This window comes from Castor canadensis, chromosome 12, assembly GCF_047511655.1.
Source record: "Castor canadensis chromosome 12, mCasCan1.hap1v2, whole genome shotgun sequence".
NCBI classification, from domain to species: domain Eukaryota; kingdom Metazoa; phylum Chordata; class Mammalia; order Rodentia; family Castoridae; genus Castor; species Castor canadensis.
The window spans coordinates 28153976-28180296 of NC_133397.1; the positions used below are offsets into that span (position 1 = coordinate 28153976).

The 26321-nt window shown below is 39.5% G+C and overlaps 1 protein-coding gene across 17 annotated transcripts in view; it reads left to right on the forward strand.

Annotated features, from left to right (window-relative positions):
• Ltbp1 (latent transforming growth factor beta binding protein 1) overlaps positions 1-26321 on the forward strand; it is a 434527-nt gene that overhangs the window by 272797 nt on the left and 135409 nt on the right. For 8 of the 17 annotated variants that reach the window (XM_074049480.1, XM_074049477.1, XM_074049476.1 and 5 more), the window contains 3 exons: positions 12534-12656; positions 22151-22318; positions 25275-25502. In XM_074049480.1, the coding sequence (XP_073905581.1) occupies positions 12534-12656; positions 22151-22318; positions 25275-25502 (519 nt within the window). The remainder of the gene's footprint in view (positions 1-12533; positions 12657-22150; positions 22319-25274; positions 25503-26321) is intronic. The other 9 variants (XM_074049478.1, XM_074049479.1, XM_074049489.1 and 6 more) reach the window with 2 other exon arrangements.

Here is a 26321-nt window from a genome sequence, read left to right on the forward strand (position 1 = left end):
AAATAAAAATCCGAATGATAAGGTAGACTTTATCCAGGGTACTCTTGCAATAAGTGCGAGGGTAACCCCGATGGAGTTTTGCAGTAGGGGAGAAAAAATGGGTTCAATTCTGAATGCAACAAGGAAAAGTTGAAATTTCCATTCAAGGGGTGGAGGTTGAGTGCCATGAATGGTAATAATTGAGGGGAAACATCGAGGCTGTAGAGGATTCGGGCTACAGTGGCCTAAGGGTGTTCTTGCTAAAGACAGACCAGGTGCTCAGACATCACCTGGGGAGGGAGGAAGATGAGGAGGAAGATCCCCAGGGTGGGGATTCTGGTTAGACTGACTCAACAGGATTCTTGTGAAAACTGGACAATGTAGAGACAAACAGAAAAGCCCAACATCTGGGCCTAATTGGCAACAGAGGAAGAAGCCTGACCAGAGTTTGGTTAAGGAGAAAGTCTGTCGGTGGAAATGTTCAAAGGCCATTGTGAGAACCTCCTGCACATTTGGAGTAAAAAGAACTTGTGGCTCAGACAAGTCACCACCTTACAATAATTTTTAAAGGAAGTATAGGAAGTTTTTACTTCCATCCAGTCAATGGCTACATGTTAAGGATTCCACAGATTTTGGCCATCAGCATTGTCAGCTGTATCCCATGATTCTTTTGAGGAGTCTCTGCCGCTAAAACACAGAACATCTAGGTCAGTCTGAATTTCAGATAAAAAAAATAGTTTGGGACATACAGTAAACTATTCATTGTTTATCTGAAATTCCATTTAATTGGGTGTTCTATCTTTGGCAAACTTGTATTTTGAGGCTATATCATTTAATAGTTCTTTTATGATATGAGGATCACTGGGAAGTTTGTAGTTGATATGTCTGAAAATACCTTTATTTTGTACTCATCCTTTTACAAGACTGGTCATGTACAGTCCTGGGTTAGAAGTTGTTTTCTCACAAGTACTTTGACTGCACCATACCAATGTCTTTTGAGTGCTGTGGATCTGATACCTCTTCCTTGGCAGATCATCTTTCTTATTTTTGAGCTTCTCTCTTCATTCTTTATGTTCTATAGTTTTATTATGTCTGTATTTGCATTTATCTTTATTCTGTAGACCATAATGTCAATCTTAAAGTTCATGTTTTTCCTCAACTTAAAAAAAGTTCCCTTATTTCTCTCCACCATGCTTTTCTGCTGAAAATCCTACTAATGTCTGCGCCTTTCTATTTTTCATGTCCCTTAAAAAGCTATGTGTACTGCTACACTTGTCTTTTTTGCTGCATTTTGAATTAATAGCTCAGTTCCATCTTCTAGTTTTTGAATTCCTCCTTCACTATGTCCACCTAGGCTTTATCCCATCTGTTGCATTTTTAATTTCAAGTCCGTTTTATCTTTACTGTTTCCAACAAATCCTTTTTCATAGCTACCTAGTCTTTTTTCATATTTTTAAGCATGCTAAAAATGTTTAAAGACTCTTTCTCAGGCTATTTCATAAAATTACTCATATCTGGAGAATATTCCTGTTCAAATCATTGCCATTGTTTGTTTCCTCAATAAACAAGTATTAGAACTTTTTTTCTTTTACCTTTTGTGGTGCTGGGGATTGAACCTAGTACCTGTGCAGGTGCTCTACCACTGAGCTATGCCCCAGCCATGCAAGCATGAGGCTTCTGCATTTGTAAGCTCACCTGGAGTTGAAAGTTTGTTTTCATCCTCCTGCGTAGCAATTTTATGGAAATAGGTCCTCTTGAACCCTAAGGTACCCAATCTACAGCCTCCATGCAATGTTAGCTCTTGACTCATGGTCTTTTCTTGCTAAGGTATCATTTACATACGACTAGATAATTTTCCCTTTTTAATATCCATTAATTTTATTTTTGCTCATTATTGCTTGTACATCTTTTTAATCTACTTACTTAAATATTTTGCTAACTTTTATTAAATTCTCATTTAGGGCTGTCATTCATTGTATAGGTTGTTTTGGCGACAACCTTGTGAGTTAAGCAGTGGGTTTTGATTTTTTTTTTTAATGATAATGGAACTGAGGCTCAAAGAAATTAAGTAACAAAGATCACACAGCTGGAGATTGGCCTACTATACCTCCAAAGACCAGCTCCTCTCTGCTACTAACATTTGCATAGCAGTATTCATTTTATGAACGTATTTTTAACATGTATTTCTTCTTTATTAATTTCTCACCACCACATATCCTTTTATTTTATTTTCTTTTTTGGCAGCACTGGGATTTGAACTCAGGTCTTCACACTTGCTAGGCAGATGCTCTACCACTTGAGCCACTCCATCAGCCCTTTTTTGTGTTAGGTTTTTCTGAGATAGGGTCTCACAAATTATTTGCTCAAGCTAACTTCGAACTTTGATCTTCCCAATCTCAGCCTAGCAAGTAGCTAAGATTACATTCTCAGCCACTATGTCCAGCCACATCTACTTTTTATAGGCAGGGAAGACATAGCTTAAAGCTGTGCTCAGTGAACAGCAGCAGGAGTTGATGTGAGATGCCACCTGATTACTGTTTGGAGTACTTTTCTGTTAGCCCGTTTCCATAGTTTGCTTTGGAATCAGAGTTCTCTACACTTCATTGCTTATTTTTATAGCAAATTTGCTTGTTTTACATGTCTGCCTTGTAGCGAAAATAATTTCTCTCTCACTGTTAGCAAACCATTGTACCTCCTCAGCTTTATCCTGAAGTCTTTAACAAGCAGGATATTTATAGTCCTAGACGTTTTTGTCTTTTTCCAAGGCTGGAATTCCTTTGGATTTTGAGACACCCCCCCCCCATTTCTATATCACTTCCGTCCCCAGTGTCTTTAATAATGCAATCAGGCATTAGCTGGTGCTTCTGGGGGCAGCTAGGCAGTTTTGCTGAGCTGGACCAGGTCGGGATTGTCTTGATAAGACTCAGTCAGGCATCTGCTCTTGATGCTGGGTGCCTGGGGATGGATGGTCCAGGATGAACTGTGTTGAAATAACTTGGCTCTCTTCCTCTTGGACTCCCATCCTTGAGGCCACTAACCTGAGTTTTTCTAATGGTGGTAGCACAGTTCTGAAAGGAAGAATGTGAAAGCACACAAGCTTTTCAGACTTAGGCCTGGGATTGAAGCACCGTCACTTCTGCTGTACTTTAGTGACTAGAGGAAACCACAAGGCTATCCCAGAGACAGAGGGCAGGGAAATAGACTCCACCTCTTCATGGGAGGAGCTACAAAGTCACATAGCACAGGACACAAATGTGGGGAGAGGTGGAGAATAATCAGACTACCACACTTTGATGTTTCATACTGACTTAGCAGGGATAAGTGAATTTTGCTTGAGAAAAACAGAATTAAAGATCTGTGTTTGTATTATTCAGAGGCTACTTTATAGCTGAACTTGAGAGCCATATCAAAAAAGTTGTGATGAAAAATACAATTTTGGTGATGATATTAGAAATGGAGTCATTAACTGTATTTCAAATATAAAAGTTTAACCTATGTATAAAAGAGTACACATAGTATAGGAATATAATTACAGGATTGTATAACTCAGGGAGTTATCACAAAGTGAGCACATCTGTGTAATCTTCCAGGTCGAAAAGCAGAATATTTTCTGTACCCCAGAGCTCCCCCTTTTCTCTTACAATCTTTATTTTCTCCCTCTTTCCTAGCAGTAATCATTACTCTGCGTCTTTCAACCACAGATCAGCTTTGTCACATGTGTTCTTTTGTGTCTGCCTTCTTTAATTCAACAGTGTGTGGCCAATACAACTTTAATCTCCAGAATTCTGGCTAGTAAATTGAAAATATCCAGTTTTTGTTGTTGTTGTTGTTTTGTAGTACTAGGGATTGAATTCAGGATCTCATGCTTGGTAGGCAAATGCTGTACCTCTTGAGCTATATCCCCAAACCTTTTGCTTTTAATTTACTTTTCAGATAAGGTTTCAGCTAATTATTGCCTGGGCTGACCTTCAACCATGATCTTCCTACCTCCACCTCCTGAATAACTTGGATTACAGATCTGCATCACAACACCTGGCTATGTTGATGTTTTTATTCAAAATCTTTCAGTGCATTTTCCCCTTTCATCTTCATGTTCTTCCAGTGCCTCTGTGTATGCAATGTTGCTCCACAAATACAGCTTCATTATGAATTTTTCTTCAGTTCCATTATCATAGGGGAATTCCTCCATTTACTTATTTATATGAAAAAAAAAGAGAATATAGGTGGGAGTAATCCATTGTTCTTGCTATGAATTTGGGAAATAATAGTAGAGAATCAGTTAGTATGAACTAAGACTGGAGTCACCAGTCCCAATAATTTAGTAATTTTTTTTTGGGGTGTGTGTGTGACTGGGGTTTGAATTCAGGGCTTCATGCTTACAAAGCAGGTTCTCTGCCACTTGAGTCACACTTCTAGTCATTTATTACTTTAAAACATGTAATATTCTTCTTCTTTCACCTACCAAAGGTTTGTCATAATGTGCTACCCTGAGGATCTAATCTGAAAATTGTAGAGTACCTCACAGGATGCCGGATCCCATTTTACAATAGTCAATAGCGAGGAGGGGATGGGCCAGTATTTTACTGATTTGAAGGTACTACTTCACTGTCCTGGGTGTCCTCTTAGAACTACAGCTGCCATTTCTAGTTAAGGGCCACACAGAATTTTCACTAAGAGTTTCACTAGGTTTTGATCTGGACCTGAGCATCATATTTTGGCATTTATAAATCAGTTTGGGACCCATTCCTATGCATTTTAAAATCTTATTTCTGGTGTTTCCTTTTGCTGTGTTTGTATCACTGGGATTGGAATCAAAAAGGAAATGTCTGTTTATTTGATTCACATTTCACGGGAAAGACAGTGGCAAAGTGAGTCATTAGCACATTGTATTTTCCAATTGCTCTTTGACCTTCCTCTCTGGGACTATAAAATCAGTGGGAAGATGCCTGTTATCTGTGAGTGATGAGGAAAGCCCATGATGAATTCATGTTACTGTGAATGTTTCAGGGAGAAATTAATGTAGTATCAGTAGACAAAGTTAGAAGTCAAGACCAACAGTCTAAGTGTGTGTTATTAGCAGTATCTTCCATGTATGGTACATATGTAGCAAGAAACAAATACACGCTGCTTTCTGCTCTGATAATTCTTTTATCGTATTGTCCTGAAGACAGAAGAATTGGAAGGGAAGGGAGAGGATCCTGCAGTGGCTCAATTCCTTCCAGTGAGTCTAGTGATTACATTCATCCTATGATAGATGACTACTCTATAGTGGTGGGACAGTTATGTTTTGGGAGGGGAGGCTTTGGCAGTGGCACAATCCTGACCAAAGCAAATGTAACCACATCTTTAGAACCATGCACAAGCTTTCAGGACCAGTCCTAGAGGGCAACACTTCACAAAATGTACTTCTCTACAGACCACCAGTTCAGAGTGATGTTAACAGATTGTGTGTGAGAAAGGGTTCCATAGCCAGGTGTGTAGAAAACACCAAGTTAAACATAGAAAAACAGGAATTCTTGCCAAAGGATTTGGGTTTTTAATGTGCTGTGTATATAGAATGTGCAGTGTCCCAAACATATTTGGCCACAGGACCTCTTCTTTAGCACAGGCTGCACAAAGCTTACGTATTACATATTAAATATCTTAGGGGAGGGAAGGGACGGGGGCAGGAGGGGAGAAATTGCCCAAACAATGTATGCACATATGAATAAATAAAAAACATTTAGAAAAGAATTAGGATCGTCAAAATGGCTCTAGAATATTTGTCCATTGATTTCCTGAAAGAATTTTGGAAAATTCACACATTTAAGCTGACATCTGCATTTTCAAAGTAAATTAACTGGAGACAATAGATTCATTCCAGTCATATTTGTATAAGATATGTGCTAAAAACATATTCTCCTGAAAACCTTGGAGCTGCAGAGTTGGCTCCTCCAGTTCATGACCATACCAGTTCATCAGCTCACCTGATGGGCCAAAGGTTGGTCTCCCTGTGAAACAGAGCAGACTTAGCACTTTTCCTGTGACTGTCAGTTGGGAGGGGTATATTTGCAAATCGTTGGTTCATTTGGTACCTATGAGAATTTTATACTGCAGGATAATGTACCCAGAAAGGCTAGAGTGATTCTGCATGGGCGAGAGTTGCCTTGACTTGGTAACGGAAGAAGGCTCCTAGGAAAGGGAGACATAGCAAAGGAAGACTGGAAAAGCAGTAGAGGGGGTGAATATAATACATGCATGGACATGTCATAAGGAACCCTTGCTTCATGTAATTAATACTCACTAATAAAAAGAATTATAAATTATAAAGAGAAAAGGATGTTTGGCAGATGTGTTAAGAGATCACCTTGAACGCCGAAGTGATCTAGAAACATTTGAAGGCTGAAGATTTAGAAATGGATTCCTTTAAAAGAATCCAAGCCTGTGTGTACCCTACAGGATGTTTCACATACCTTCAAGGGTCCATGTCCCCAATGTACACTTGCTTGTCTGGAAGTTGAAGAAATAGCTATGTCTAAAAGAGTGATCCTTCTGTACCTAAGGAAAGTGGCACTTCTTAAATAACCAAATAGTCGGTCTATCTGGGGAAAGTATTTATCTCAAGAGGTATTTTTCTGTTTTCACGTGGAGGGGACACTGCTCAAAGAACAGAATTTCTATCCATCAGCAAACTCAGAACACACACAGCTGAATCTCCAGAAAGCCTCATATTTTTACACAGTATAAAGATCTTCGTGTTTTCTTCTCACCTTGTACCTAGCACCTATTAGTTACTAGACATGCCTCATTTCTTGTATAAACTTGCGTCACTGAGAAGTCAGTAAATTAATACTTTGTGAAACATATATACTTTCCTGTAGGAGAACAGATGTATGAAAGTGTATTTATTTCTCATCAGGACACTTACACTGTTTATAATATATCATGCATTAGATGCCATACTTTATTTATTTCTTGGCATTTTCAACCCTGGCAACTGGCAGAGTGTGTTGAAGTCAAAGTATATTTAAGCTGTAAGTAACCTTGGAGATTACTTCTTGCTTTAGCCTTTGTGTTACAAAGAGCGGAAACTGACATCAAGAGAATTTAAGTGAATTGCTCTAGGAAACAAACTTTAATATCCTACTTAGACCAAAATCAAGGTTATTAGTGGAATATTTCTCTCATAAAATTCCTCATCTCCTTAATCCTTTAAAAAAAACTATGATATTGGGCAAATTTATCTCTATAAAATGATAATAACTATTCTTGTGTTGATCATCATCCAAATTGTTATGAAATCTGATTTCTCATGAAATAGGTGTGCTATCCAAATATAAGGAAGGAGAAGGAGAAGGAAGGTGTCCCCTCATTGAACTGGATTATTATATCTCCTCAGTTCTGAAATCCTTAGGTTCTAAATATTAGATTGTTCAAAGAGAATTGTTTGTTATGCATAGCTCTTGACTATTCTGTATTATTGTACTATATGTGGTTAATAGGAGACCTGTGTGTGTGTGTGTCACTGGGGATGGAACCCAGGGCCTTGTTCATGCTAGGCAAGTGCTCTACCACTGCATTACATCCTTGGATGACTGTCCATCTTATTTCTGTTTTGCTCGGTTGAACCCTATGACATGGCCATTATTGGACCATGTTAGACTTTTAAGAACAGTTTTGTATTCTTGAACTTAATATGTGGTCTGAGGCTTATGGTTGGCTGTATAGCCAGAACCACCTGTAAATGTTTTCAGCAAGTGGAGAACATGTAAATCTCCTTCAGGTGCTTTGCCTTCTGCAGAGGAGCAGGTGGAGCTGTGTGAGCCTTTCTCCTTATTTCTCTTTCTGTAAACTCATAGACTTCCCTAACAAAGCAGCTCAGATGGAGACATACACCCTCAGATTACAGCTCCCTCAGCCTTCATTTCAGCCTCGATTCTTTACCTCTTATGTGGTGGTGTGTGTAGTGGCCAGACCATTTCTGCCAAGGATAGAACTCCAGAGTTTTCCGGAGAAAGTTGGTAGTTTGCAGATATTGATAATTGAGTAAATTCAGTTGTTTATCTATTTGTATTTTTTAAAACGGAATACTAGAGTACTCTTGATTTAATCAGAATAAGTTTAGGAATGTTGGTTGACCTTGTGAAATATGAGACTCCTGAAATTGTATTACATTTGGCAATAGTAAGTTACTTACAAAGTTATAAAATTTATAATCAAGTTAGAAGCTTTTCTTTTATTCTTGTGCTGGGAGAAGCTTTTCTTTAAAAAAGGAAAATAGCCTTAGGAATTGAAGTCTGAGTGTGTTTCACACGATTGCCAGTTATGTTTCATATGACTTACGTGTTGGCCTCGTCCCATCTCCTCTTGGAATGTTCCTTCACCTTCTCTGTCCACCTGTAATATGTTTTGTTCTGTGTTTGTAAATCCCCAGTTTCTTTCAGTTTATTCAGAAAGGTCTTTAAGAGTGGGCTACCTTAGAAAGTCTTTTTAAAAAGTTGCTCATGTGTCTTATTAATTTCTGAGGTTCTATATTAAAAACCATAAGAGACAAGCTTATAATTTATTTTCTTTTAACACACAGGACATAGACTTTAGCCACTCACAAACCTTTCAGGAACAAAGCAGGGTATGGAAGAACATAGTGGCAAAAAAAACTAATGAGAATATTCTATATAAAATTTAGGTGTAAAAGTTTACCCGTGAGTGTCAATAATTTAAGAATGGGATGCTTTCCAAAGTTTAATTTGTGAGTTGTGGGTACAGACATTGAGTCAAGTAAACCAAACCTTCTGGTCTTATGTGGCCAGGTCCTCCCTCCATCTGTCTTGTTCCTCAAACCCTTTCGCTTCATACAGCTTCCTTTTGCACATACAAACTCCAAATAGTATTTTGCCTCTCCTCTATGTGTGTTTCTCAATGAGGACTTTATTGACATTTTGGGCACAACAATTCTTTGTCATGGCTACTACTCACACCTTTGGAATGTTCAGCGTCCCTGCGGTCATCCAGCCACTCTGCGTTAAAATAATCTCAAATGTCCCCCTGTCAAGACCCACATTCCCACTTTGAGAATCACATACTGGCCCTTCCTGAGTGTTAAGAGGGGAGCAGTAACATCTCCTTGTTGGTATTTACATTTGATAAGAGGAAATACTATATTTACATCATTAATAAATACATGAAACATTGTTCAGTCATCCCTCATTAGAGATGTACAAATTAAAACCACAATGAGTATTGTACTCTACCAGAAGGACCACATTTAGTTATGAGATTGACACTAAGTTGATGAGGATGTGTCACAACTGCTGCTGGTAATGGAAATTGACACCACCACTTTGGACAACTATTTGATGGGTTTTTACAGTAAATATAGGCTTCCCTACTGACCTGGAACTTTTACCCCTGGATATATACCCAAGAGGAATGAACACTGAGGCCTTCAAATACATAGGTATAAGAATGCTCACAGATTATTGTTAATACCAGCCAAAAATGGGAAAGAACCCAAGTATCCACCCATAGTAGAATGGATAAGTTAATTGGGATATCCTCACACAAGGAAATATAGCCCAGCAATAAAAAAGAATGAACTTCTGTGTGCAGCAACATTGATGAATTTCACAGCCAAAATAATGAGTGAAGGAAGTCAGACAAAAGAATATAGAATGTGATTCCTTGTATGTAAAGTTCAAGAACAGGTAAGACTACTGGATAATAGTGGCCAGAATAGTAGTCAGCTGTAGGTGTGAGATGTCCACTGGGAAGGGGCTGGAAGGAAACTTCTGAGGTGATGGAAATATTTTTAATCTTGCTTGCATGCACACTTGCATTTTTTTTTTTGAGACAGGGTCTTACTATGTAGTCCAGGCTGACCTTGAAGTCACAATCCTCCTGCTTCTATCTTCCTGGTGCTGGGGTTACAGGTGTGTACCGCCATGCCTGGCCACACATGTGTATAAAAATTCATCTAGCTGTGTACTTAAGATTGATATACTTTGGTATATATTAAATAAATAGAGGAAGCTTGGAAATAGAATGAATCTCTGTGCTGATATTTCAGAAAACATGATAAAATTTGAGTCAGTCAAGGCAGCTGAAGGAAATGAGTTTTTCTGGAATCTGTGACTGTGTGTTGGGGGGAAGGTTCCAGGTTTCTGTCTTCTAGGGCCAATTACAGTCATGGTGCTAGTGCTGGTGACACGGACTGATGAGAGAAGTGGAGGCAGGAAAAACCTTACAGGATTCCCTCCCCTGTGGACTTTTCTGGGACTTCCTGTCTATACACATAGGTTGGACCTTATTTTTAAGCCTTAATTCCTGTTTCCCATTCCCACACGACAAGCTCAAGGCTGTGAGCAGCAGTGTTGAGGGGAGTTAGAGAGAAGGCAGTGGTTCTAAAGCAGGCATTTATGAGTGGGGGGAACCCCCCACCTTAACCTGCCAGCCACCATCGGGACAGCAAGGAGCTGTCCTGGAAACCTCCTAACAAGGAAGAGTCTGGGTCCCAAGAGGTGATGGTGGAATAGGTAGTGGCATAACCAGTGAACAGGGGATGAAGAGGGCTAGTACTCATGCCCTAGTGGGGACGTGTGGGAAAATTGAAGATGGAGATTTTGTTCAGCCTTCTTGGCCACAACTGGCTGGATACCCAGACTTGAAGTTTCACTTGGGACATATGATAAGTGTTTCACTGGTACCAGGGAAGGGCTGGCTGGACTTGGCACTCTTCCTGGTTCTTCATGGTGGTTTTCAAATACATACCCCACTAAATGTGCATCCAGCACAGCTCACAACCACGTAGAGAGCGACATGATGAAGTGCTGGACCAGGTGCCCACCCACGTGTGATCCAACTGCAGCCCAATTGGAGGGCTATAGAACTTATATAGCAAATGTGCATTAATTTATCATTTGAATATCATGGAAGATGTAACATTTTATCACTGAAGTTAACCAAAAATTTGCGTGTTTTGAATAAAATACGTACCTATAGATAGCTATGCCTTCTTAGAACATAAAGTATTCATGTTTAAATTATTAACATTTGTTTAATAATGATTTATTGAAAGCTGTGTTTGGTTTTTATGTTAAGAGTCTACCTGTACTATTTTGCCACTATTGTGAGCAATTTTAATTTTGACAAGTAATATTTTAGGGTCCTTCTTAAAAGTTTGTAGAAGAATTAATGGTCAAGGGACATGAGTATTATTTGGAAGTATTATCTGTCAATGTCTGTTAACTGCTAAGCTTCATAAGTCACACTGGACCAAATATACATGGCTGCTAATTTTTTATTTTTAACATGACACATTCTTTCTTGATTTTTTAAATTAGCTTTGCAAGTGGCTGTGCAGACTTTCTTATAAAAATCACCACATGCATCTCTCCTCTCTCAGATCAGTTTGATTTCCCCTGGATCACCTTTGCAAATTTTCTCAAGCTTCCATTTCAGGCCACGGTTTCCTTTCACTGTATTCCTGAATCTTCTGCCACTGCTGGGTATTTCTGCTTGGAGACCCCAATGTAACCTTGAACTTCAATCCTGAATTCTTTGTCTTTGGCGTTCTTTCCTCCTTGGAACTCCTTCCATAGAACCAGCAGTGTTTTTTCTTCTCAGCTCAGAATCCTCCTCAACTTCTCTGCTTCCTCTCTTCTACTTCCTAGTGTTGTGTTGCTCAGCCAAGGACCAAAATTTTCCTTTAAAAAGAAAAGCTATTTTTCACTCCTTATCTTCCTGATTACTCTGACTATCACCAGCCTGGCTTGTCACCACCCTCCTACTTATATTGCCTCTTCTCACCCAGCCATGTGCTGGCCAGGTGAATTTCCCCAGAGCCTGCTCAAAAATCTTTCCTGTAGCTCCTTGTTCTCAATAAAACTGAGTCCAAACCTAGCCTGACTTTTGCCAGCTTTGCTTCCAGCTCTTTACCTTCCTGAAACTTCTCTTCCAGCCAACAGTTTGACTCACCATTTCCTGAGCCCCTTCTCCTAGCCATCCCTGTGCTCACTGCAGTGTTCTACCGCGCTAATATTCCTTCCTTTGCTTGCCCATCCATCAGCTCCCCCCTCAGGCTTCCTCCTCCTCAGCTACCTCTGAGTTCCTCTTTACTGTCTGTTTAGGGAACTTCACAATTGGATGTCTTCAAGTTCTGACAGCGCTCACTGTGCTAACTTGTGCTGTTTTTCACTTCTGTATTTCTTACATGCTTGTAGAAGAATCTTGGTTTTACCTATGTGCTTTGTAATGTCTAACACATACTAAGACTTAACAGGTAAGCTCTGCAAAGGCCAGAATTTTTGGTCAGTTTTGCTCAGTAGTAAAACCTTAGCACCTAAAATAGAACCTAGCATGTAGTAGCTACATAAGAAATATTTATGCAGTTGCAGATATCCAATAAATATTCAGTGATTTATTTTAAGTTATTTATACCTATTGCATCCTTCTCCCTTTTTTTATTGTAACCAAGAGATTATTATAGTAAAAAAAAGAAATAAGTGAATGCAATTTTCAACCAGAATCTATTCACCACGGCTTGACTATTCCTTCTGAAAGATTTTTGCTTCCTGCAGATATTAATGAATGCCAGCTACAAGGCGTGTGCCCTAACGGTGAGTGTTTGAACACCATGGGCAGCTATCGATGTACCTGCAAAATGGGATTTGGGCCGGACCCTACCTTTTCAAGTTGCATTCGTAAGTAATAATCACTTTTTGTTCCTACTTTTTTGGATCAGTTGTCTTTGGGGGTTATCCAAAAGAAAGGAAATGCTCAGGTGTCAACAGCGTATTGGAACTAGGCAGGAATAATTATTGATCGAAATGACAAAAATACCATTTATTTTACTAATTGGTAAAATATTATGGGACCTTCTTATTTACATTTGGTAAAATGTCATCTCAAACTCAGAATAGGGAATCATAACAACTGAGAGAATAGAATTTGATTAGATAAATAAAAAGGTCATGGCCAGGTGTGGTGCTCACACCTGTAATCCTACCTACTGGGATGTTGGGATCACGAGGATCGGAGTTTGAGGCTAGCATAAGCACAAACTGTGAGAGCTTGTATGAAAATAGCAACAACAAAAAAGCTGGGGACATGGCTTACATGGTAGAGAGCTTGCCTAGCATCAGGAGGCCATGAGTTCAAACTCCAGTACCACCACTGAAAAAACAAGGACATAAGAGAGATATATCAACCATTTATGGGACCTGAGAGATAAAAGCAGCATTCCCATCATAAGTATTTAAGCATTCTTTAGGCTGAATTAAACTTTGTCTCAGCTTCTGCCTTTAAATTTTCCAAATTCTGAGTCACCAGACTGATTTTCTGAGGTTTCACTGTACTTTCTCTGTTGGAAAACTATGGAAAATAATTACCACAGCTGTGAACTTCAGATTCTCTAGTTCAGTCCTAATTTCAAATATCCTGTTCTGTTGTTCTCCAAAACCACCAAAATGCTCCAAAGTTACACTGTGTTGCTTTATAAATAGTCTGAGATTTTCTCTCACACACACTGAGGGTAAAACTCCTCCATCAAACCACATGTCCTAATGTTGGTTCTGAAAATATGGTCTCACCAGAGACCCTTTCTTCACAGAGTTCATCCAGTGCAGCCACATGCAGCTAGAGATGGGTGCATGCTAGGTAAAAAGTCCTCAGAGGCAGAATTTTTAAAGATTGCCTTATTTTTAACGGTATCATAGCCATTGTTACAAAAGCAGGTAAACACTGCAAATTTTAATGGCTGCACACCATTAAAAGACCAGGATTGGGTAACTCAAGAGCAATTCTGTATTTGTTTCTATCCTACTAATGTTTTTTATTTACTTTTTCAATGTGGCATTGGTATATGCTAAGCCACATTCTTCTTTTCCCTGTTTTAAACTTGACATTGGATCAAGTCAAGACGTTCTTCTGGAGGCCACCGTTATTCATTTCTGGCTAAGTGTCTCTAACTCCGTTCCCTGGGCTGTGAAGCACAGAGATGATGAACTAAAGATAAATGTAGGAAAATAAAAACTTCAGTCTCATTTAGTGCTGTGAGGTGGATTTGTTTAGTCTTTTGAAACATTTTTATTAATCACTACTCTTTTCCTTTAAAAATTGTCACATGCAGATTGGGAATCTCGCACGTAAGTCCTTCTCTGTTCTTTTACAGGCGATTCCAGGGCTTTTTAGGAGATAGTTAGACTGCAAAATTAACTTCGCATACATTTGAAAACTGATGTAAAGAAATAGGAATTTGGGGCAAAAATCACATTGTTGACAATATCCAGATAATTTAGGGATAATTTTTGGCTGTTTTGAACTACATAAATAAATATCAATGTACATGTGAGAGACTGAGTTTGGATACAGAATTTGGTGTAAATGTCTTTTTTTTCTCTTAAATAATTTGACTTAAGAATCTGGTTAAAATTCTTGTCCTGAATGTTGCAGGTTAATTAAACTTGGAGAACTGGTCGCAGACTGTTTTATGAAACCTTGACTGATCTGATGTCTAGAGTTAGAGGCAGACATCCAGGCTGTAATTAGACTGGAGGAACCTGCCAATGAGAACTTTCAAAGCTGTCCACAGTGCCTTTGCATTTATTTTCCCTGTCATTGCCCAAATAATTCTCAATTTATTAAACAACCACCCATTCTTATTTGAAAAATAAATAATTCAATTTTACGGCTCAGCTACAACAGCTGACATGATAAGCATTAAGAGTCACTTGTTGCTCGTTTGATGTTCCAGTTTAGAAATGGAATTAAAACCTGGGCTCTCCACAAGCATGCAGCTGGCGAGTGTATTTCTCTTCAGTCGGAATTATCACATGTGATAGCACGGAGCTATATAGAGTTCTTCAGGATTCCAGCCTGAGTTTTGTTGTTGTGTTTCAGTTTTAGGGTTTTTGTTGTTGTTTTTGCTTTAGTTGGTTCTTAGATAGGATCTTGTGGCTTTTTGCTCACAGCCAGCTTTAGACTGAGATTCTCCTACTACTTTGGCCTCCCGAGTAGCTGGAATTGCAGGTATGTACCATCTTGCCCAGCTTATTCATTGAGATAAGGTCTAGCTAACTTGTTTTTTTCTTTGGGGGGCAGGGGGAAGAGGGGGACACAAAACTACTTATTTTCACTTCCTAAGTAGCTGGGATTACAGCTTTTGTGCCCAGCCATTCCAGCCTAATTTGTTGATGAACTCTGTGAAGAACTTGATGAGGAAGTATGAAGACTGTTGGGAAGAAGGTGATGTTCACAGAGTAAAGACAAAAATAAAATAAAATAAAATAAAAAACAACCCCCCCAAAAAAAAAAAACTGGAAAGATGGTATGTGCTTCATAGTCATGAGGAAGTAGCAGAAGATTAGGGGATACACACACACACACACACACATGCATACACAAACGTGAGCACTGGAGTTGTTAACTAACATTTGCAAGATAAGCTCTGGAAAGGTATAAAACCAGCCAGAGAGAGAGAGCATGCAAGCAGTGAGGACTGACAGCTGCTCAGCCAGCATGAAATTATGGCATATCCAGACTATAAAAGGTGTGGCTGACTCTGTGAACTCCAAGAAGTGCACTTGGCACTGTCCGAGGCCCCCGGGAAGCTCTCCCTGTCCTGAACGAGGTGAACACCCTCAGAATTCCTTGGCTTCAATCTGAGGCTGCAGCCATTTCACTTTCTGTCCTTGCCTGCCCTCTGCCCTTGACCTTGTCAAGCCAAAAGGAAGAGAGTAGGAAGATGCTGGCATTTGCTTCCCCTGACCTTGTGTCTGTGGCTTAGGATGCTGGAGCAGTGTTCTCCAAACCTGCCCCCAACTAGCTTATGGGGAAAGGTGAAAATTTTGGACTTGTCAGAGCAAATTCAAGAAAGCCAAATAACCTTGATGATTGAAGGAGGACGATTTTCTACTTCTGAGCTATAGTTAATTTTCTTTAGGAATTGAAGAGCTGGGTGGAAAGGAGGGTGCTGCTGAGGGTTCATCCATGGGGTCAGTGAAAGCACCCAGAAAAAACAAACTCAGCCTGGGCTTTGCTGCTTCTTAGATGCTCGACTCATGGGTGTGGAGTTTATTCACACAAATAGCGAGTGAGAGAGACGATATGCCTGGAACTCCTCCACTGCCCCAGAGCTCATGGGATGGAGGGCAAATCCTTTCTCAAAGCCAGGCATAATTACATGCATACTTCTTTTTAATTCCCCCAGCATCTTTTTGAGGCATGTATTAGTATTTGTGTCTTATGCAGTGAGAAATGAAAGCCAGGAGAGTTTAAGAAGAACTCCAGATTACATAGCTAGTGACAGACAGTAGAGATTTCAAACCAGGATTTGTGACTCCAGACTGAGGTTCTTGAGCAGGGCCTGGCAAACCATGGCCCATGGACCAAATCGGCTTGCTGTCTGTTTTTGTCAATAAAGTTTTCTGGATCACAGCCGTGTCCATTCTTTTATATATCACGTAAGGCAGCTTTTGTGCTGTAATGGCAGAGTTAGGAGGATGAAACAGAGACCATGTGACCCACAAAGTCTAAAATATTTAGTATTTGGCCCTTTGCAGAAAAAGTTGGCTGAGCCTTAAGCTAATCAACACTGCCTAAGAGAACTTTCTGGGCTGGTGGGAGTTGCCTCTATCTATGCTGTGTAATACAGAAGCCACGAGCCACATGAGACCAGACAGAGGAATGGAATTTTAAATTTTATTTAATTTAAATTAAATAAAGTAGCAACATGTGGCTTGTGCCTAGTGGATTGGACTGCATAGTTGTAGATGGTTTTAATTTTTTTCACAAAGTGGAATGGATCAGTTGCAGCTAGCTCTCCTGTCTTCCCTTCAGAATGGCTTTCCCTTTCTGCCCTGGTGGCTTTTGCCCATGGTAATGTTGTTCTCCTGGGTCCCTCAGGTTGGGAACTTGTTGGCTTAGTTTCTTCCCAAGGAAAGTCATTAAATCCTCACAATTTACCTCATGCCTTTTTGTTTCTTTCCACTTCCTCTGTGGCCATCTTGGCTTAATAGCTCTTAGTTCCCTTCCATGGAGGTTCATGGACCATGGCTGGGAGATTAGACAGACCAGCACAAGCTGTTTGTCCCAGATAACAGTAGCACTCAAAACCATGACAATACTTGTCTTTGTTGTACACTTAATAAATGACTAACGCTATGATAAGTACTTTGCATGGATTTTTTTCACTCACATGAAATATTTATAAGATCTCAGTGGGATTTAGACTGTCATTTTTCTATTTTAGAAGTGAAGGAATTGAGGCACAGAAAAGTTAAGGCTCTTTCCAGAAGTCACACAGCCTGTAAATCACAGAGCCCGGGGGTGAAACTGGATCTGTGTTACTCACAGGCAGGAAGAGGGAAACGGTCTGAGTTGACAGCTATACATCATTTGTTTATTTGTTCGTGCTCACCTATAGAGCAGATGGTTTAACACAGCACTGCCCTTGGGTGCATTGTTTCTTTGATTCTGGTTCTCCCCAGATTTATTACTATTATTTTTTTAACAAAAAAAGCAGATGTTTATTGAGAGAGGAAAAGAAAAGAAAATCCCCCATATGGGAGGGATCTCAGAAAGGCTGAGCCCTCCCCAAATTTATTTTTAACACCTATTTACCAAAAAGTATGCTCGTAGTTCTTGTTTCCTTAGGAAGCAACCTCTCAGACTTGTCAGAGAGCTTTGTCTGGTGCCTAACCTGCACCCCAACACTCATCCACTTAGGAATCTTAAGCTTTAAAGGAGGAGTTTCATTGAAGAGATGAATGAGGGTGCTGGAGGATGGGTGCGAGTGACCATAGCCTTGTAGGGCTACCTGGCCTTGATACCACCTTGCCCAAGGTAGCATCAGTACCCATTAGGCCCTTGGTATCTCTTGAAGTCCTTCCCAGTTTTCAACTTCTAATTAGTACTGATTTATAAAATAGAAAGTAGCCAGGTTAATTAATTATCTGCTTAGTAATATTATTCACATTTTATACATCAAAGTAACATGTCCTTGAAAGTCTAATGAGAGTTCATAGAGCTCTACAACTAGGGCTATCATTAAATATTAAGTTTTTTCTTTTCTTTTCTATGTGATGCTGGGGATTGAACCTGTGGCCTCACACATGCTAAGCGTGGGCTCTATCACTGAGCTGCATTCCCAAACCCCAAGTATAACTTTCTTAATACATCCATGAGGAGCCCCAGAATTTTAGCTTTTTGCTCTGTTCTTCAGTTGAATCACCACCAGCATTGAATGTGTGTTAGATTCTGTACTGTGCTTAGGTATGGAGCTATATATACCCTTATTACCATTTTAAAGGTTTGTTCAGTAGCCAAAAGCAAAGGATTTGTTTTTCTGACAGATGTGGCATTTCCAGTAGATTTTACGCCTCTGAAATGTTTTTCCTTTCGGAGTATCTGAATCTTTTCATCCTAATTTTAGCAACACATTCTGCAAATATGTATATATATATATATATATATATATATATATATACATATATATATGTATGTATGTATGTATTTATATATTTATTATATATTATATATTTATATATTTATATTTATAAAATCTGACAAAGCATGTTTCACTGTTAAAACACTGCTTCAGTGTAATTACATGAGAACCTGCACACACATCTTGTTATTACCATCCAGTCCTGCTCGACCCAGACCCATTTCCACCTATTCTGTAGAAATCTTTTGCCACTTCTCTTTTTTTTTTTTTTAGTATAACACAAAACCTTCTTATTCAACAGAACATATAATCACATGTACTGCATTGTGTGTAATAAATGTACTAGACTAAGGAATTATCCTTCATAACTAGCCTTCCAGCTTGACATTGAAGACATTTGGGCAAGAGAAACACTATCGTATGTTCTGGCTATCACATCATTCCTGGGTTTACATGTCAGGTTGATAAAAATGCCATAGGTTTTTGCAATAAGATAAATGTAATTGTCATGCAAGTCATTTGAAATGGTAAAAGAATAATAAAAGGAAATTTAGGTATTAAAACCAGGGCATTTTAGAGGATAAACACTTAAAATTTGAGGCAAAGGTGAAGACTTTTTGGTGTACACAGTTGTAAATCAATGAAATGTGACTCATGGGCACATGGATGAAATTTTGATATATCAAGCTGACCTATGCTGCCTTCTTCCCTCTTCCATCCTTGAAGGAGTGGGCTTCTTATCAGTTGCTTCTCTTGGGTGCACTTGGGTCAGATCAACACATTTTGTTGATTCATGAGCTGACACTCCTTTACTCGCTGACAACTATTTTAGTGATGATTCTAAAAGCCAGTGGTTATCTTTGTATCTCATTCTAAAGACCCTCACTGGCACTGTTTTGAAGACTGTCTTGGAAAAAATTACCAGTATGTCAAGTAGCACAGAACTTACAGATTATTTGGGGTAGGAAATGATCACCTATAAAACTAGGACCTCCTAGAGTACAAGATTTAGAAAGAATTAGCTCACTAGACTTCCATCTTTATTATTCAGGTGACAAAATGCCTGAAATTTTACATTTTTCTTTGTGCAGTGCATGAAATTTCAACAAGGAGAGGCTTGCTTTAATTAGCACCAGTGTCTCATAATTAGCACCCGTGCATACAAAGCACTCATCTGTTGCAGCAGGAAATTGCTCATTTGAACTTTTGGCTTAATTTAGGGGGTGAGTATAGTGGTGTACTTCAAAATTTAGTGCTCAGGAAGTACAGACATGCCGCTTAAGGCAGTGTAAGGAAGTAGCTATGAAGCATTAGTGAACAGGAAGGAAAAGGACCCAATGTCACCTTTTGTCAATGCCAAGGATTTGAGGAAAATGCTCTGCTCTGAGTCACCCCTGCCCTGGGACATGGGACTAATATTAACATAATTAATATTATAATTAAGCCAACCATGTTTATTTATTTTTAATTTTTATTTTATTCATATGTGCATACAAGGCTTGGGTCATTTCTCCCCCCTCCCCCCCACCACCTCCCTTACCCCCCACCTCCTCCCCTCTCCCCCCCTCCCCCTCGCTACCCGGCAGAAACTATTTTGCCCTTATCTCTAATTTTGTTGAAGAGAGCGAGCGTATCAGCAATAATAGGAAGGAACAAGGGTTTTTGCTGGTTGAGATAAGGATAGCTATACAGGGAGTTGACTCACATTGATTTCCTGTGCATGTGTGTTACCTTCTAGGTTAATTCTTTTTGATCTAACCTTTTCTCTAGTTCCTGGTCCCCTTCTCCTATTGGCCTCAGTTGCTTTAAGGTATCTGCTTTAGTTTCTCTGCGTTGAGGGCAACAAATGCTATCTAGTTTTTTAGGTGTCTTACCTATCCTCATACCTCTCTTGTGTGCTCTCGCTTTTATCTTGTGATCAAAGTCCAATCCCCTTGTTGTGTTTGCCCTTGATCTAATGTCCACCTATGAGGGAGAACATATGATTTTTGGTCTTTTGGGCCAGGCTAACCTCACTCAGAATGATGTTCTCCAATTCCATCCATTTACCTGCGAATGATAACATTTCATTCTTCTTCATGGCTGCATAAAATTCCATTGGGTATAAATACCACATTTTCTTAATCCATTTGTCAGTGGTGGAGCATCTTAAGCCAACCGTGTTTAAAATAGGCTCTACAATACTAACATTGTTTCTATGGAAGTATGTGTTGTAAGTTCCATAGAGTGAATTTGCAGAGTAAATTTTGGAGCAAAATTCTTTGTGAGCTATAGGAGAGCTATATATGTTCTGCGGATTATATAACCTGCAGACACACCACCCCCACATACACTGTGTGAGAGATATTCAGTTACTACAGAGACTGACTATCCTGTTGAGGGGAGTAGCATGCTATTAAGTTTTCTTTCACTTTTAGTCTGTGACCTTTGAGCTGTCATAGTTTACTTGCACAGAATCCCAGAAATCAATACAAGAGGAAAAGACCCAAACTTCTCCATCTACCCACATTTTTCAGAGCCATGGCAGAGTTGGGCCTAAAGACATGTGAGGGTAAATTTTTGTTTGGCCTCTGTGTGTGTGTGTGTGTGTGTGTGTGTGTGTGTTTACTTTTCATGGTGCTAGTGATCAAACCCAGGGCCTCATGCCCATCTAATCTCAAATGTCAATCCTGTAGATGTAAGAAGGTACAAGGTTAGGACATTAGGTAATTTGGGAGCACCAGGTGCTACAGGAATTGGGTAAGGGAAAGGCAAATTGGGAAATCTGGACCTGGCTCTCATAGAGAAGAGCTTTGTTTTTTTTTTTTTTTCATTTTTCTTTTATTATTCATATGTGCATACAAGGATTGGTTCATTTCTCCCCCCTGCCCCCACCCCCTCCCTTACCACCCACTCCACCCCCTTCCTCTCCCCCCCCCCAATACCCAGCAGAAACTATTTTGCCCTTATTTCTAATTTTGTTGTAGAGAGAGTATAAGCAATAATAGGAAGGAACAAGGGTTTTTGCTGGTTGAGATAAGGATAGCTATACAGGGCATTGACTCACATTGATTTCCTGTAGACAAGAGCTTTGATTGGGGTAGGGGAACAGACAAGGGGACACCAAACTTGGTCTGACTCAGCATTCTTGAAGTGACTTGCACCTGGTTCTGTAGAAACATAACCCCATGTTCCTTCAAGAAAAGGAACGTCTTGAAGGCAGGACTTCATCTTTTTGTCATCATATTTGCCCTTTGTGTCCAGTAGACTGTCTAGTTGTTGGATCAGTGGCCTATTGCCTTACTAACAGTGGAAGATCAGGACCCTGCCAGTCTCACTGTCCTGCAGTGAGCAGAGCAGCTGCAGGTTTGCAGCATCAGCCATGCTCTGATTTTCCTTGGAGCCTGGACTTTCATCAATGCCAACCTGGAATTGCCTCTGTGGCCAAATACAAGGAAACAATGGGATATGATTTTGATGGTGGTCTTTTGGGTAGATGGGCTTTGTTGAAATTGTTAGTTCTCACTTATGCACGCATTCCTAATCTCCTGTTTGCTGAAATGGAAGAAGGATCCCAGACAGGGACAGGAGCAGTCATTGTCATGATATTTGGTGATCTGACTTTAAAATTCATTTGGCTAATGGACGCTTCATCAAAAAAGGTGATGGGTTTATTCTGAAGTATGGGTTCTGAGCCATACTTACTTTCACTTGAAAAGTTGGTCTGGTTTTGTTTCTCACATGACACCAGGCTTTATCTCTCTGCTTCAGCGGACCCCCCTGTGATCGCGGAAGAAAAAGGGCCCTGTTACCGGCTGGTCAGTTCCGGAAGGCAGTGTCTGCACCCTCTGTCTGTTCACCTCACCAAGCAGCTATGCTGTTGTAGCGTGGGCAAGGCATGGGGCCCACACTGTGAGAAATGTCCCCTTCCAGGCACAGGTAAGGCATGCCCAGCTGTACACTCAAACATTCCCAGCCGTGAGTAGGCAGTGTCTTTGACAGCTTGGGTCACTTTTGGTTTCTGACTTTTAATTTAGTTTTTGATATTACAATGTGTTTTCTCACTTTTGTAGGAAAAAAAATGCAAAGTTGAATCAACAGGAAAAAATTACGTACAAAGAGATTTTCCTATTTTTTTGGGTAACGTTAGAATTCCTCTTGGATAATAAAAAAAGCCATTATATTTTATTCTCAGTTCTAGGACCTTTAAGTCTTATATTTAGGTATAAAGATCTAAGGTTGTGTGCTCTCCTTATGATTGGTCACCCATCATTTTACAGTAATGGGACCTTGTGCAGGTTGGCTCATTCACCCACTTATTGAACACTGTACCTAACTCCTTTAACTGGAAATGGAGGGAATCATATTCAAGATTGAATTTATGAACATTAATAACTTTCAGAGAAGATTCTGCCAAAACCCCTATGAATGTTCCAAAGACCTCAGCATTAAGAATTCAACTTTTGAAACCTTCAGTTTGGAACATGATTGCCCCATGCCCTGAAAGAGTAAATTTCTCTAAGTACCTTACTTCTACCAAGGAGTCACCAAGTTCTCAAGCAGGGTCAAGTGGAGTTAAATGGAAAAGGAAGAAGTGTAACCTGCAAACGTTAGGCATGATATGAACAAGGAAGGAGTAGCTTCTTTTTCACTGGCTTGGGATGGGTATAACATCTACTAAATTGCTCATGTGATAAGATACTCTCCATATAGTAAATTGCAGCATTACAGCTCACAGGACCATGTAGTGACTTTAACTATAAGTTGTGTGATAGGATTTTGCAGACAGGATTTTGATATAAATTTAAGAATCATGATCCACCTTTGTTGGTAGTTAGAGTCAGGAAGAAAATTGAGGAAAAGATATACAATGCCAATGGTTAATTGGTAGGTTAGATAATTTTAGGCATCTCCAATACGCCCTATTACTCCCCTGTGCCATCTAACACACTCAATTCAAAATAAAAATCAAGTGAAAATTGTAATCCATAGACACATTTCTCTTTATGTTCAATTTTGATAGCTTTGTAATCCTTTTTTAAAATCTTTTAAAAATATTTTTATTAATATATAATAGTTTTACAGGGGTTTCATTTTGTTATTTCCATATATATGTACAATGTACACCAGTTTGGTTCATTCCCTCCATTATTCTCCCTCTTGCCCCTCCCCCTTCTTAAAATGGCTTCAACAGGTTTCAGTGTTCCTTGTTCATACATGTATAGAAAGTACATTGACCATTGTCACCCTCCTTTAAACTCTTCATTTTAGCTTTGTAATCCTTAAATGAAGAATAATCAAGATGGTGAACGTAACTCAGACACCTCCCATGGTATAATACTTCAATTTTTTCGGGTGGTACTGTGGTTCAAACTCAGGGCCTCATTGCTTGCTAGGCAGGCACTCTACCACTTGAGCTATTCCTTCAGCCTGACAATACATAAATTTAAAAATAGTATGAAAGATGAATTTTTTGCACTTAATTAATTTTGGTTATATGGTGACTTTCATTAAAAATTTTAGTAGAAAAGGTGCTTTCTTCTGGAAACATCCATCTTCAAGTAAGAATTCTATTTCTTAGTTAAATGTCAAGAATAAGGTTCCACCGTTCAGTGTGTGATCCTTAGAAAAATGATTTTAGCATGCTTTTAAGAAGTGTTTTGGAGTTTCCTTTTTATTGAGAACTAATTTTAGGTTCAGAACATTGAATAGAAGATCTCTTGTTCAGTGGAAGTGAGAAATGACTTATTTTACTTTCAATTTTAAAAGTAGAAATAAAAAGTGACCATAAGCTCCTCAGAGTCTGTGTTTGGTAATTTGCCTCCAATACTAACAGCAAAAGGATTAGGTGGATTTTTCCTCTGTAGGCCACACACTGCCCTGCCACCCTTGTCTTTCCCCTTTATTTATTTGTGGGGATTATGTAGTGGGGTTAGCAGATTGCATACAGAGTCCACTCTTTTTTAAGAATACAAACTACTTTATTCTGGGGAGGAGAGTGATTCCAGTCCTCTGGATAGCTGAGCCAGCTGGTCCTGGCCAGGCTTTGCCCCAGTTGTCAGGCCTCTGCTTGAAAATGACTACAGTCTGGTCTGGCATTTCCTTCCTGTCTTGATTTCAATCTGTCCTCTCTGGCATGTCTCACTTCATGGGATTCCTTCTTGCTATCCTGAGAGTCTCTTCAAAAACACTCCCCCTTTTCAGTCCTTCTTAACCGACACCCTGTCCACAGAGGCACTGCATTCTGGCTGAGTCTTTTGGGTTCTTCAACTGGAAACAAATTATGAGGATTTCAGCACCTCATTATTTTGAAAAGTGACACACCCTGTCTGTCTGTCTGTCTCTTCCTTCTTATATATGGTATTGACTTCTTAATAAATAATGAAATTGTACTGAAACAGGAGGGAAAAAAAGCCTAATTTTTGGTGATATTAAGCATGCACATAAGCATGAGATATGTAATCTATGTAATGTCTTCTGTATATAAAATGACTATTAGCAATATTTTATATGTAATATATTTTACATGCAGAATATGATATACACAGTCCTGAATTGTTTCTGATATATATGTAATGTGATATATAAAATACATGCTGAATATTTTCTGCATATTTATAAATAGTGTGTGTATATCAGGATATATATCTTGATAGAATAGGATTTGGAAATAACAGATGGATAAATGTTTAAAGAAATGGCATGAGTTTTTTCTGTAACTATGCAAGTTTATCAGAAATAAGCAATTTGCTTATATTTTGCATCTGTTTCTGAGGTTTTGAAATGTACCTATGTAAGTGATGACTTATTAAGAGATATTCATCATGATATTTTCCTCTGTATAAGTTTGCACTGTTAGATTTTTAAAAGGAATATTTTCCCATCCCAAATCTAGCTGCTTTTAAGGAAATCTGTCCTGGTGGAATGGGTTATACGGTTTCTGGCGTTCATAGACGCAGGCCAATCCATCACCATGTAGGTAAAGGACCTGTATTTGTGAAGCCAAAGAACACTCAACCTGTTGCTAAAAGTACTCATCCTCCACCTCTCCCAGCCAAGGAAGAGCCAGCGGAGGCCCTGACCTTCTCCCGGGAACACGGGCCAGGAGTGGCGGAACCTGAAGGTGAGAGTGGGAGTGAGCAATGGACTCCAGTCACCTGTCTGTATGTCTGTACCTCGGCTTCCCTGTTTATACCCCTCCAGAGCAGGGTTTCTCAGCCTCAGCACCATTAAAATGGATAGTTGCTTGCTGGGTGGGCAGACTGCCCTGTGCGTTGTAGGCCATTCAGCAGCACTACAGCCTTTGACCTCTAGATGCCAGTCTCATTCCTCCCACTGTAGTTGTTACACCAAAAAGCTGTCGGAACATTGTAAACACCTCTGGATGAGATGTGCAGCACTACCCCAACTGAGAGTCACTACTCTAGAATATGTACCTAGACGGTAACATCCCATGGTAATTCCAGAGCATTTCTTGCTGTTTGAGGGCTATGTTTACTTAATGTTTATTTCTGGAGAGTAATTTTGATCCTTCGGGAAACAATCTGAATTCACGTCTGTGTCAGAGGAGCCAATTAGTAAATATTACTTTACAAAGTAGAATCTACAGGCCTCAAAAAGTTAAAGTATCAACTGAGCTTCCCTGAAATGAGCAGTGAGGGATAATTGAGGGTGAAATGCAGGAAAAAAGCAGGAGACAGTTCATTGAAGGGATCTGGAAGATCAGCTAGGACAGTCCCTTCATTTACCTTCTGAGAACCCTAAGACCAAGCAAGGGGACATGACCACATGTCATTCAGAGAATACATAATGGACTTATGACCAAGGAGCACGTTTGGCAAGGAAATAGTTAAGGCCTTACACTGTAGAGGGAGTCTAGGGACTGTTCAGTGTGACATTTTCTAGTACTCAATACATTGATGCTAACTTTTAATTGATTCTT